Genomic DNA, 14,760 nt, shown 5'->3' on the forward strand with positions numbered 1-14,760 from the left:
TAGGAATCAGTACTCCAAAATTCAGATCAATCGGATGATTATATCACACAAAAAATTGTTGTTAAAAAAGTTAAAAATCAACATGCTTAAAATGGACGTACGAACATTCTGGTAACGATTATAGAGTTGCTACGCTTTCTAAATCGTACCAAACTACTACAGGAATCACTATACAAATCGATAGGACTGTTCTATCATGCCTAAATTAACGAAAAAAGCTGTCCGTTACGGACGGACCTACCCTAAGTATAGAAAAGCTTCGCCTTTAAAAATAGATTTATTACTTCAAAATATATTTTTATTTTAGACTAGTAGTGAATCTAATTTAAATCACAGCAGAAGTAGAGCAGCAAGAATAAAGACTAGGTGGCTAACTTTGGCAAGGCTAGATGAATTTGGGTTGTTGGTGATGGTTTCATTTATCCAGTTGATATAGTAACTTGTTTTTGTGTACACTCCAGAATATCCAGCCTAAAAATTAACCCAAGTCAAGTCAGATTATTTAGTAGCTAAGCTACTCTACCTATAATTTACTTTGTTTGTCCGTCAGTCAGTCTGTAAAGCTATGGGAGAAATGTGATTTACTCAGCTGCTATTAAAGATGCGCATATAGTCTATACATTCCTTTTTCCGTTTGTCTGTCGGTCTTGTTTCAAAAGACATAGGCCTTTTTTTCTGAAGGTTTCGTGAGTATTTGCATGTTCTCTTTCTTTTTTTTGTCATGACAACTAAACATCTGTACTAAAACTCACTTTGTCCGATTGTCCATGAGTTTTTTTTTGTGATTTGCTACTTACAGATGTTGTCATCCTTGTTTCCACAAAACTGGAAGCTAGAACTTTTGAGGCATCAAAAGTTCTAGCTAGTATCTATTAGGAATGAAAACCCTCTCGCCCTTAATTTTGAAATAAATTGAAAAGATGAGGGAGATATTGTCCCCATATCTAACCACTACGCTGACCCTAACCATGGGAGCCTATTCATGCAGTGATCTAACCCTGCGGAGCTATCCAATACCCATTACAATCTAATCTAACTTGACACTAAGTAACAAACAAACAAATGAACCCCCTCCCCCTAAATTATTTAAAATTTATTCAAAAATAATCCTAATATTACCTGAGCACACCCATATCTCCAGGAAACAATGTCATATACTTCTCCATATTAGTACACCAAAGATACCCTCATAATTATATTACTTGAGAACACCTATGACCCCAGGTCACAAAACCATATACTTCTCCATATGTCTACACAAAGGATACCCTCATAATTTTCTTACCTGAGCACACCCATATCCCCAGGATACAATGCCAGAAACTTCTCCAGATTTGCAGACCAACGGACCACCAGAATCACCCTGTAATATTTGATTGTTTTAGATATATTCAAAACAATCTCTTCTACATGATAAAAATTACAGGAGTGAAAATCCTAACTTTAAATGAGATTCAAATTAACACCTGGAGTTTATAAACACTTATTACTACTTATTTAAAGGTAGTTAATTTTTCAATGAATACTGGATGGCCAAACAAAAAGCAAGTTTTATAATCTAAACCAGATATCTTAACTTTCAACCATTGATACTATATATATAATTTAAATGATATAGTGCTTTTAATTTGAATTCCATATCTTACAAAAATTATGTGCCTTTGCTGGAACTCAGGGCATTAGACAGACTCACCTGGCAAGAATCTTTTCCAGAATCAGCTGCACACATCATCGTGTTCACTATGGCTTCTGGGGTATACTGCTGTTTACATGTGTTTGCTGATACAACCTTCAATTGTACCTGAGCAAAAAAATGTTTACATTTATAGTCAAACTTTTTTAGTAGAAACCCAGGTTAAATGTTGTACTTATATAAATACTGGTATTGTACAATTGTACACTTTTGATAGTATCAAATGAAAACAAAACTTTATTTTCATGAATATGAGTGTGTACTTGCATAAGCTACTCATTTAGTATAAATGTATATTTTTTCTTCAATCATACTATATTATTAGTAGCTAAGTCTTTTAATCTCTAATGTTTATAAAATTACAAATTTAATCCAAAAGTTTGAGGGAAAAAAACATAATTTTTCGAATTAAATCCAGCTTGATAATCAAACTTGCATAAGATGGGCTTTGCTTTAAAATATCCACATAGTATTAAAGTTTTTTTTATAAACAAAATGAAGTTCTTCAACTTCAAAATTGTATTACCTTTTGGAGGATATTAGAGATAGCTCCCCCTTCTGAGGTTGTACCCCAGCCAGTGCAGTTACAAACAGTATTTGGTTGATATTCTTGCTGAAAATATATCATCAAATAAAGGAAACATAGCTGAGGTCAATATATTAAATTGATTTTATTATATGAGTACAGAGATGTCCATGGGGAGGGGGTTGGTAAACAAATTAGTTGGACAGTAAATTTTTAGTGTTAGCTCCCTCCCCCCCTTGGGCCTTCCCCCACCTTCACAAAAATTTGCACACCCAAACATTTGGAGAAGGTATTAGCACCATGATACAAAGCCCTTGTTTGTTATTTTACAAATGAGTTATTCTTTTACATTTCACACCCAAAATGTTGTGTCTTACCCCAAAAAAGATTTAGGATGGGCCAAATTTTACCTATCACACCCCCCCCCCCTCCCGCTCCCAACTTCAATTTCATTTAAAAATGTTAGACCTAATAATTTATTTCCCCTTTTGACTTGAATCCTTTTTAGATTTTCCACATTTTCTGTCTCAAAATTTATCTACGTGTACTATAAAATGCCTTATTTACCTGTTTTTGAGGAAGGTTGATTGTCCTTACATAGTTCCCAAGTGTAGCCTTCTTAGCCAGTCTCAATAAGCATATATCGTTTTCCTAAAACATTTAAATTAAGTTATTTTATGTTATTAAAATTGAATAAAACTAAATGTCCTTGAAAAATTATGAAAATAATTACATGAGAAATTTAAACATTTTAAAGTGATTCTTGAAACGTGAGTGTGTTGGATGTTAGGTTTTCTTAGGCTATATTTATTAACATTGATTGTCCTTGATTTTATTCTCCAAAAAGCAGGAAGAATAAGAGACGCTCAACTATTTTTAGGAGGGGGGAAATTCCACAAAGAGGAGGGGGGTTAATTTGAAAAATACCTAGGTATACAAGTTGCAAACTAAACTTGATGAAAAATTTGTTATTTGAAGGAAAAATCTAATGTATATTTGCGAAGGGTTTTAAATCCCTCCCCCCCCTTCCTTTTCAAAGAATTATAGAGCATTTTCTATAAGCAACTTTAAGCATTCAGTGTGTCTTACAAGGTTTTATCATCCTTTATATACGAATCTTTTTTGAAATCGAAGATCAACCCACTCAAAAAGACAAACCTCCTCTGTTCAAGGATAGCCAATTACAAATATTCTCATTAGATCGTTTGTATAAAAAACAATAATGACAACATCCATAGGTAGCGAAGATTAAAAATTATGGATGGATAAAAGGTAAAAAATGAACTATAGAGCAGTTTCATAAAAAAACATTAAACTCTAAAACTAGAAACCTTGTAAGATTTATAACGTGAAAATCTAAGAATTGATCTAGCCCTTCAACCAAAAAGCAAATTTTAATGAAATTTGTGGGGATATGTAAATTGTGAACTTATTTAATCCCTTAAAATATCTGCCGTCTCTATATCTAACAGGAGTAAAGAAAATTATAAAAACTTAAAAATCTAGGAATCAAACTAGCACCCCAACCAATAAGCAAATCTCGATAAAACTTGATAAAAGTATGCATAATATAAAAGTATTCAATCCCTGAAAATTTCAACCGTCGTTCTTGAATAGGAGTTGAGAAAATCATGAAAACTTAATAATGTAGGAATCGATCTAGCACCCCAACCAATTGATGAATCTTAATGAAACTTCGTGAAAATATGAAGAATGTTAACATAATTGATCCCTGCAATTTTCAGCTCTCTATCTTTTATAGAAGCCGAGAAAATTACGTTTCCCCGTTTCTGTCTCAGACGTACGAACGGACATTTCGAATTATAGAGTAGCTTCGCTAAAAAAAAACTTACTATAGTTTTTGAATTATAAGCAGGATGTACGAAATATTTATTGATGTTAATAGTTTGTTCTCCTAAAATAGACATATCTTTTCCATGTTGTTATACTATAATTTTGTAAGTCAGTTGGTTACAAAAAAAATCTAACAAAAAGTTTCAAAACCAATACGTACCACCCCCTCCCCCCCCCCCCCCCCCAAATACCACCATGTATAGTATCGTATCATAGACAATTTTTCATGAATAATTCAATAAAAATCATAAAATTAATATTAGCTTAGTTGGCCCCGAACCTTATATCTTTATATTACTAACCGCGGAAATTGTAATACGATGTGAAGTAGAGTATGTTTATTACCTGAATCCACTGCGTTTAACTTATGATTCCCCATCACAGCTGAAAGTGGTTCAAATTCTCGTCTAAAACATATTCTTTCCATATTAAATTTTAGTAGCGAAGCTATTCTATAATTCAAAATGTCCGACAGTCCTTATGTACTTGATTTTTTCCCAATGCCAATGAGCATCCAGTATGAAATTTGTTTGGTCTGTCGGTAATTCTCTGACGGATATCCGAAATTAGATCCATGACAATTTAACTAACCAGAAAGATAGACGGTTGATTATTCTGACTAATTAGCATCTGCTTTTAAAATCATTATGTCTGTTATATAATGCATCAAATTTCTGCAGGAGAAATCATTTTTTCTCTTCTGACAGTTTAGATATAGGGCAGATTTGCATACCCAAGAGTGAGTTAAATTTTTAGAGAAATTTGTTTAATGGTTTATATAAAAAATAAACTAATGAAAACTGATATTTCAGCATCTGTGTCTGTAAAATAAATATAAATAATACCCAAAACAGCAGTGAGCAGCAGATAGTACCCAAGATTCATTAATCAGTGTCCCTCCACACATCAAGTTTGAATTATACAGCAGAGTCACCTGGAGAATAAAATATAAACTAAAGTTCTGATTATTATTTCTGGTTAAATATCCCTTCAGAAATAACTTTCAATTATACAGGAGAGTCACCTGGAGAAAAAAATGAACTAAAATATAAAATTATTCCCATGGTTTAATATTCTAAAGTTTTGTGTTATCTTATTCTTTGGTTAAAAAACTTTAGGTACTTTCATTGAGTTTTGATTAATTTGTTCTACGCTTTAAGTTTCCAAACTTTTCAACCAATATGAATAAACTTCTTGTACATTTTGTTTTCATTATAAATTATCGTCCATTTTTTACCCTTCTTTTTCATTATAAAAATGTGAACTGGATGACTAATGATTTATGTAAGACTAGAGGATGCGCCCTTAGAGTTTAGGAACATTCTAAGGCTTATTTATAAAAACCGCCAAATGATCTAGAAAGTTTTCCTGCAGTTTGTTCATTGGTCAGCAAGATCTTAACTGACAAACAATGTTTTTTTACATTTATAACAGGAGAAATTCCGAGAAATTCCTGTTTTCCCCTAACAGTTTCTTTCAGACAGACGGTCAGACGAACGGGAAATTCAAACCATAGAGTAGCTTCTTGAATTATTAACCTGATATGGGAATTCTCCGGGAGTAGCATCTTGACCTCCAACTATTCTTTCATTTTCTGTTAAGTTTTAATACAATTTTATTTTTTGGCAGGTATTGTCGATAAATCACTGTATTGCCACTAGCTTGGGGAAAGGGAGGTGTTGAACCAATTCTTTCAATTTTAGTTTTTTAAAAGTTATAAATACTGGGGAAGGGGGAATTTTTTTCCAGTCGCGATAAAAAGCTACACTGTAAATATTATAAAGCATATAAGTTTAGCGGTTAGCGGTTCACACAGACAAATATCCATTTTTTTATATAAGGATTGTTATCTAATATTGTTGAAATACCAGATATGCCCTAGTTACAGAGAAGCTTCGATAATAAAGATTATTATACATTATTTATTTATAGCTTGACTTAATAAAAACAAATAAAAAACAAGGATGACATCTTTATAAATAGGAAAGCTTCCAGTAAACTATATTTCTGCAGTAAAAATCTACATTAGCGCAAAAGTGGACAAAATGAATTTCATATGATAATATGACTCCTTTAGAAAGACAAACAAATTAAGTTATAGCGCAGCTTGGTTACTTCAAAAACATATTTACAGCACAACAAGGCTCTTATCATTTTTAATTACAGCTAAGTTTTAGTGATAAGTCAATGATGCAATTAATTTTTACTAGGAAGTGTAATATTTTAATATTACGTCATGAATCAAATAATTGATTGGATATAGAGTACGTGGATGTTGTGTTAGAGGAATTTGTGTCAATTTAGGCTGCTTATGTAGTTCTCATATATTGGTCAAGACGTGCTTTTATGGCCAGGTGATGGGGTAAAGTCATTAGAGGGTGGGTAGGGGTTATCGTTATATTAGCCACCTGAGAGAAACATTTTATCAGGGTATGCGAGAATCTCTCAAAATATCCACGTATATTATATCCATTCTTATAAATCACTTTAACAGTGAAAAAATGCTTGATGTAGGGTAGTTATTTTGCATTATTATGTACAGTTGTCTGCAGATTGTTAAATGAAAGATTAGCAACAAAACTGCTATAAAAGCCTAGGCAAACAAAACTTAATTCTTATAAATTTTTATTTTACTGTCTGTATTACCTGTTTATAATAGGCTGTCTTTAGTAAAGATTCTAATATGGCCGGCAAAACGGAAAACGGCAAATGCTTTAGGTTCTTTTATCAAATCCTGTTTCATTTGTTCAAACTAGCAACGTCAAAACTTTTCACTAACAGTTTTAGGAAGATGATTAAAGACCCTCAACAGATCATGACGTCATACGATAAAATAACCAATGAGAGGCCAGCATAAATTTTACCATTGGTCAATTACAGTGTATACTGTCCTCTCATTTGCTATTCCATCGTATGACGTCATAATCTGGTGAAGGACTTTAATCATCTTCAGTTTTGGTATACAGAAAGGGGCTGCTTAGTTTATCATAATTAGGGCTGCACAAAATTATCCTTTATTGTCTTATCCCTTAACATCTATGACAATCACTAACAGTTATAGAGGAAGTATTCTACTACAAAACAAAGTATAAATGAAATTGTATAAACCTGTCGTAAAATTTAGATTACAGTGACCTAAAAAATAGAGCTATATTAAAAACTAGCGGCTTCGCCCCTAGCCTCTAGGGGCTTCGCCCTATATAGTTTTGGGAAGTCAACCCTCCTTAATAGAAATATTCAAAAAAATATTCTTTGTTTAATTACTCTGTGATAAAATTAAACCCAGGTTGTGCGCTTTATGCAGAAAAATTTTAATTTGTACAAATTAAACCCAGGTTGTTTGCCGTATACAAAAAATTTCAATTCGTAAAAATTAGACCTAGGTTAGTCGCATACACAAAAATTTAAATTAAAAAAAATATATTTTGATTTTTTTGGGGGGGGGGTATTCATGGGGGCTTTGCCCCATGTTGCAGTGGGGTTTCCCCCACCCCAATTACTGGTTTTTGTTTAAAAAAATTAAAAAAAAAAAATTTTGGAAGTGGGGATTTTTTTATTTTTGGGGGGGTTGGAGTGTCCCACCTCCCAAGAAAATAGCTTAAAACCACCAGAGGACCAGTAGGTATATTCCCAGAAGGGTAGAGCCCAATTTGATCAGCAGTTACTGAGATTTTACAAAAAATGTAAAAAAAAAATTTTGGGGGTTGGAATTTTTTTTTATTTTTGGGGGGGTTGGGGGTGTCCCACCCCCCAAGAAAATAGCCTAAAACCACCACAGGACCAGTAGGTATATTCCCTGAAGAGTAGAATCTGATCGGTTCAGTGGTTACCAAGATCTTAAGGGACAGACAGACAGACGGACAGACAGACGGACAGACGGTCAGACGGACAGACATCAAGCTACTTTGTATTATAGATATGGTTTATTCACTATAAATAAAGTATATGAGCTAGGCGAGAAATTATTTGCTTTAATTTTTTCATTGGTTAAGCATGGATAAAATAAGGATGACAACATCCATAAAAGCAAAGCTCTGAACCGGTAGGACAAACGAACATAATTACGCTTTTAGAGTGTCAGAACTGAAAAAGCAGAATATAAATGCATGTATAAGTCTGAACAAAATTTGGAAGCAGCTTATAGTGCATTTCTATATTGTATTTTGTCATTTTTATTAGGCACTATAAGCTGCTAAATTTGTTGCAAAAGGGCTTAAAGACATGATATTGATTAAAGACATACTTACATTTTTAGGACTTAATTCGCTTATTTTGGTTGGCTGTTATCAGGAGGTTGTAGACCCTGGTCTGGTCATGAGATTTGTATCCCGCCCTATTAATTTTGCCCGGGTTACATATCCTTTAGTTGTTACGCTTATAACATGACTATATGACTCATGATAGAATGTGCCTCATATTATTATACATAGAAAAGCAACGCTTCCTATATAATTAACAACAGATCTGTAGTATAGATGTATATACAGACAACTACCTCCCTTCATTTTTCAAACCTATTTCGTCTGCTTCTAAATTATTTTCTGCTACTTGGCTGTATTAATATAAGCGACACCATTGGTTGATTTTTAATGACCCAATAGAAAGATTGCGCAAGGTGGTTGCGATGGAGAGATATAATTATTTAACCCTTTCTCCCTATAGTGTTTTACTTTAATTAATTAACAAACAAAAACTTATTGTAGAAAAGGATAGCTTCTACTAACCTGAACCAATAAAAAACGTAGTGAGTACCGCTAAAGTAAGCATTTTTAACACGACTAAATTATTGTGTTGTTATTAGTTTTCAGAACTTATTACTCTTATCTCTCATTTTTATACTTTATTATGAAGAACAAGAATGCGATAGTTCAAAATTGAAAAAAAAGATAACGTCATTAAGTTCGTCATTACAACGCGACCGTAGCTCAACACTTATTGCTCATCGTTGAGTAGGTGATAGGTTCGAATTTCGGCTTGACACCGCGCCATATCTAAAGACTTAAAAATTGTTCCTACTCCTGCTATGACATTTACACGACAAAAAATAGTTAGAGTAAGGGGAGTGCCTTGGCCCAAAACAGGGGCAACTTATTAGCATAAACAGTTAGGATTTACAAATAAAGGTCGTGCAATTGGTTGCCTGTTACCTAATATAATACTTCAGTGGTTATATATAATTTGATAAAAATGTAAATCATTAAATTTTATGCTGGCTTTCTACTTTTACAGAAAAATCTACTTAAAAAAAACAAAGCATTTATTAAGATGCTACGCACCTTTAAAAAAAGCTAAACAGTTTATGTGTAATAAATTTTTTTGGTTAATAGTTAGTCATAAACCTTTATCTTTTTATGCAGAATTTATTGACTTCAACATAAGAATTATGTTATTTTCCCGTAATAAAATAGGGATATAAAGGGATAAGACATAAACCGATAAAGTGATGTACATCCCAAATGATGATACACAAAATTACCCCTAATGTAGATTACAATCAGTGGTCAGAACTTTCGGAAACTCAACTTAATGAATCAACCGATCGAAATTCGATACAAGTCCCCAAAGTTGTTACGCCAACGAACAAGGAAACGTAGTATTATAAAACTTTGAGGACAAGTGTAATAAACAGCCCAATGTCCCCTCCATACCTGGTAAAAATCATAAGCATAGCTTAATAACAACGCCATTCTTGTTTATGTGCTATTTTTTGCAATTAAAAACAGCATATTAATGTGATAAAATGCGGAAGTTATAGCGCAACCGTAAATCTGCTAATAAAGATAAAAACATCCATAAAAGCAATGCTTGAAAATGAATATTAACCAATTCAATTAATTTTTGAGAAAAGATTACTACTGATTTGTGGGTGAAAATGTAAGCAGAGCTACCTAGGAACTGGGCTAGGGTTAAAGATTAGTTTTTTTCTTAAAAAGTTATATATGGGGGAGGGAGGTTTTGGTGCTCAAAAATTAGGTCTGGAAGAAAGCACAGATTTGTTTTAAATAAGAGGATGACAACATCCATAAAAGCGAAGCTCTGAAACGGTAGGACAAACGGACATTAACACTTGTAGAGTATCAGAACTGAATAATCAAACAAAAATGTTATTTAAATAATATCATCTTGCCTAATGTTAATAAGAATCACCATTTAATCTTTTAATAGATAACTTAGTACTTGTTTAGAGTTATCTTTTAGATCTTTCTTTACTTTTTATTCTGTAGTTTCTTATATCCAGTGCTCGACAGTCGCATGGCTTGCAAAAGCAACAGAAACCAACTTCAGCCTTACCTTACCGGCCTTGTGATGGGATTATCCTTCGATTTTTTAATAATCATCTTAGCATCATCCGCTTGTAATAGGATGCAATAATCTAACACTCAAGGATATTAGGTTAAATAACGTCCAACAGACCACCAACCCTTTCATTGCACGACCTTTGTCTAAGAATTCCTAACAGTACATGATTCAGCCTAATTATCTATGCAATTTTGACAAAGCTAGAGTCGTAGTCACAACATACCGCTTAGCTTTAAGAAAACTGGCCAAATTGAAGAAAAAATAAGCCAAAGCCACCCTTAGCTGCAGCCGCCGACCCCTGTATTTTCTTTCTCTTATTCTAATGAAAAAATATTAATATCCGTTCACGCAAAACATGATTAGATAATTGTATGACAAGCAGCTTTGCGGAGCCGTTTGATTTTGGTGCGGCTCCGGCTCCAGCTCCGGCTCCGGCTCCGACCTAAAATCAAGAAAAAACTCGACATATTTTTTCCCCACGTCTATTTTTGACTTTGGGGCATTTGCACATGACAAAACAGAGTTACCAAATTATAATTTATAAAAAAATCTCTTTATTTATCTAGTCCGGAGCCGTTTTTTAACGAAAATTACGGCTCCGGCAAATTATTGCGGCTCCCGGCTCCGGCTCCGCAACACTGATAACAAGGATGATAAACTTTAGAATAGTGTAGCTGAGTAAATACAGGAAGTTTCAATAACAAAAGAAAACAGTAACAAGCCCATTTCACTCCACAGGTGGAGAGCATAGGCCGCTGACAATTTGTCAGTGTTTCTGTAACAATGTGACTTTTTTTATTGATATGTGCTAGGGTTGTCAGCCCTGAGCCCTATGATTGCGATGTAAAGCGTCCATTTGCCCATCAGACAACCAACCCTTTGATAGCACGACCTTTGTCTGAGAAGTCATAACTGTGCATGGTAGTGAGTTGCGCCTGTTTTGGACCAAGGCATTCCCCCTACTCTAACTATTTATGTCGCGCACTTGACATAGCAGCAGTAGGAACCATTTTTAACGTCTTTAGTTATGACGCGGCGTCGTGAAATAAGAGAAAAGCTACTACGACACTCGCAACTTCGTTTTCTTTCCATGATACAAATTCTTTTCTTATATATAAGAGCAACAAATATGACAACATCCATAAAAGCGAAGCTCTGAAACGGTAGGACAAACGGACATTAACACTTGTGTAATGTCAGAACTGAATAATCAGAATGCGAATGTATAAGAGTCAAAGCAAAATTGTAAGTAAATTTGTTTAAAACTGCTTGATACAGGATAATGATTATGGACATACTTACATTTTTAGGACTTAATTATAGAGTTGCTTCGCTTATAATATTGTACTTTGTTGTCCCAGGAATTAGTATACCAAAAATTAGACCAATCAAATAATTAGGTCACATACAAATTTGTTGTTAAAAATGTAAAAAAAAATCAACATGTTTAAAATGGACGTACGGACATTCTGGTAAAGACTATAGAGTTGCTACGCTTTCTAACTCGTACCTAACTATTACAGGAATCACCATGCAAAATTTGAAATCGATAGGACAATTCTAACATGCCTAAATTAACGGAAAAAGCTATCCGTTACGGACGTACGGACGGACCGACCCTAATTATAAAAAAGCTTTGCTTTTAAAAAAGAATAGGGAAACCTTGAAAATAAAGAAATAAAATACACTTTTCCCTGAATATATACTTATGTATGTACTTACAATAACATTTATTAGAAAAATTATTCCCATTTTGGTGATTTAATGTTCATTAGTATGTGTATATGTGCTATCAATTCCACAAAAATAATAACATTTCTTTCATAATATCAATCATTGGTGTGCTCAGGGTTTTGCTGGAGGGGTGTACTAAGCGCACCTTAACATTTTTACACCACTTTCCTTAAACCAAAATCGTTCGAGGCGATTGTATTAGAAAATCAAGAGAGGTGTTGCATACTCATAAGGGGAATTGGGAATGGGGCTAGAGTTCATCAACATACTAAAAATACTAAAGGAAATACCCCTCCTGAATTTTACCACTTTACACCCCCCTTGGCAAGTTGGCAGTAACTTTTTCATCCAGTTCTATATCCCTCTTATCTTTATCTAATTATATACTAATTATATCATTGGCATTTCTTATCTAAGTAATATAAATTAGTTTCTTTGTTGCAAAGCTACTCTATTTAGTTTCATTTTGGTGGTCCGTTTGTTATTAAGTAATAAAATATTGGTAACAATGCCAAATACTTTAAAGGAAGAAGCAGCTTCTTACTATATTTCTAGTTATAATTTATGCAATTAAAAAGTTAAAGAAAGCAAGGAACAAAACTTACTATAACTCGCCATTTTAGAGATTTAAAGCAACATGTAGACAGAGACAAACAAGAACAGGTTCGTTACACAGAGACAGACACAACATCCTTTAATATATATAGTAATAAGATTTCTTTCTGAAGCTAAAAATCGCAAAAACTGCTGGACTGAATTAATTGTACTTTAAAGGGATGCTTTTTAAATATCTTTGGTGTTGGTGTTAGGCTATTTTCCTAACTTCTTACGCCCTACCCTAGTAGACTTATGGAGAAGGTTGGCTCACAATATATAAATAATGCTAGGTCACTTATGTCCATAAGCAGCATAGCTCTGATAGATTATGACCAGTAAAGGCTAAAATAGGGTGGAGGTGTAGGATAGTATATCCGCCCCCTGGTATACACCCCTCTAGTTGCAAACCCACAAACACCCCCTCCCTCTTCGACAAGACTTAAAACACCCTAATACTCCCTACTAAAAGCGCCTTAAACACCGCGCTGCGCCTCCCATGATTTTGGCTTTATAATGGGTTTAATTTGCGCCAACATTGGCAAAACACTGGCTAGTGCACTTTACTGCCAATATTACAAGAAACATATTATTGTTTTCTTTGATAAACAGCTGTTTGATGTTAATAAAGACAATGACATTCTCAACTTATAGAGTAGGTGCAATAATCAAAAACATACATTTTTTATTCGGGTAATATCATATTTATTTCTGACTAAACTAAAGGCATAATAATATTATTTTTTTATTTTTAAGTTTAAACAATATTTTTTTTATTTATAGCATTATTATAGCGACACAAAAAAAATGATTTTTATTACATTTTAACTGTCAACAACTTGAGAGTTAGCATTGGAACACAGGGATAGAACAATGGTGGATAAATTATCTCATCTTTCTTATCTTTTTTTCTTTAGAGGAAGAAAGGATTGTAGATTAATTTAGGCCCCGTTGTGCTATCCCTCCTACCACTCTTGTCGACATCTAGTATCGCAGCAAATCTATTAATATTGTATGTCCGTCTGTCAGCCCGTAAATATAATTTTCTGGTTGTATTTTTTTTCTAATAGTTTTTGACTCAATTTTGCTGCACTACTTATGGACATAATTGTCCTTGGTTACTTGTTATTTATATATTGTAGGGTTTTAAACTAAAAATATTTTATCTACAAGTATGACTTCAAAACCGATTAATATCCGCTGCATCAGAACCGGTTCTCAGCCATACTGAAAAATCATGTGTAACATCGTTTCACAGACAATTTTTTCGAATTTTAAAATTGAAAATCATATAAATGACAGCAGTTTTGTTAGCCCGGGCCTTCGGCCCCCAGGGGTTTACAAAACTAGTTTTAACTTTATGATTTTTCATTTTGATAATAATATCCGCGGAAAGCTGTCTATAATACGATGCGATAAATTACTATAAAATGCTATGTTAAATAATTACCTTATTATTTTTCCCGTATACATTTTTAAGTATATACAATTCTTTAATGGGAATGCTTTAAAAAGTATTTAATTACCGGTTAAAATTTTGGTACATTTTTTTCTGAATGGTATTTTAAATTTTTTTTTACATTTATAAGAACAAAATGACTTAAAATTTGTGATGATTTTATGTAAAATGAAAATGCAATGAAAAAATGAAAAAAAAAACGATAAAAAAGAAATGAATAAATAATAATTTAATATAACTATTGACTAGATATTTGGTACTTTGAAATCATGACAGAATTTTACATAAATTAGTGATACATTTTTTACAATAAATTATACTTTTACATTTTTTTACAAAAATGATTTTCTATAAAACTTTGGTTTCCATACTCTGTATGTAGACTTATGTCATATATTAGAATGGGAAAGAGTTTTTGAAACGATCAAAAATCTTTGGTAATTTTTTGACAACTTCTGATGTGTTCACCCCTCTCTCATTATACATTTATTCTGCGTGGTATTTCAGAGCTAATTACAAAATTACATATTTTAAAATGGGTTAGAAAAATACAGGGTGTTATTTTTAATAAGACAAAAGTATTGCTTAATATAGCCCACT

At 33.0% G+C, this 14,760-nt stretch overlaps 1 protein-coding gene across 2 annotated transcripts; it reads right to left on the reverse strand.

Annotated features, from left to right (window-relative positions):
- Positions 1-258: 258 nt before the first annotated feature.
- LOC145304323 (trypsin-like) lies at positions 259-8,893 on the reverse strand. Of its 2 annotated transcripts, none has more exons than XR_013874066.1 (11): positions 8,798-8,893; positions 7,182-7,208; positions 5,612-5,667; positions 4,919-5,007; positions 4,419-4,480; positions 4,073-4,134; positions 2,787-2,870; positions 2,220-2,306; positions 1,694-1,801; positions 1,120-1,363; positions 259-471 (listed from the first exon to the last, which is right to left on the reverse strand). XR_013874066.1 is itself a non-coding variant. In XM_080146191.1 (11 exons), exons 1-11 carry the CDS (start codon positions 8,838-8,840, stop codon positions 331-333), a joined length of 837 nt encoding a protein of 278 aa, XP_080002317.1. In that variant the 5' UTR covers positions 8,841-8,893; the 3' UTR covers positions 259-330. The 2 variants fall into 2 exon arrangements, 1 of the variants encoding a protein (XP_080002317.1); XM_080146191.1 differs by having other exon boundaries at positions 1,286-1,363.
- Between the last annotated feature and the right edge of the window lie 5,867 nt (positions 8,894-14,760).

This window comes from Acartia tonsa, chromosome 13 (genome assembly GCF_053477335.1).
Source record: "Acartia tonsa isolate MP-2025a chromosome 13, ASM5347733v1, whole genome shotgun sequence".
Lineage (NCBI taxonomy): Eukaryota > Metazoa > Arthropoda > Copepoda > Calanoida > Acartiidae > Acartia > Acartia tonsa.

Coding starts and splice junctions, on each gene's coding strand:
- LOC145304323 (XM_080146191.1), bottom strand. CDS start 8,840: ATGCTTACTTTAGCGGTACTCACTACGTTTTTTATTGGTTCAG. Junction 2,871..4,072: donor CTTATAATTCAAAAACTATA/GTAAGTTTTTTT, acceptor TAAATGTTTTAG/GAAAACGATATATGCTTATT. Junction 1,802..2,219: donor TCTCTAATATCCTCCAAAAG/GTAATACAATTT, acceptor TTTTTTGCTCAG/GTACAATTGAAGGTTGTATC.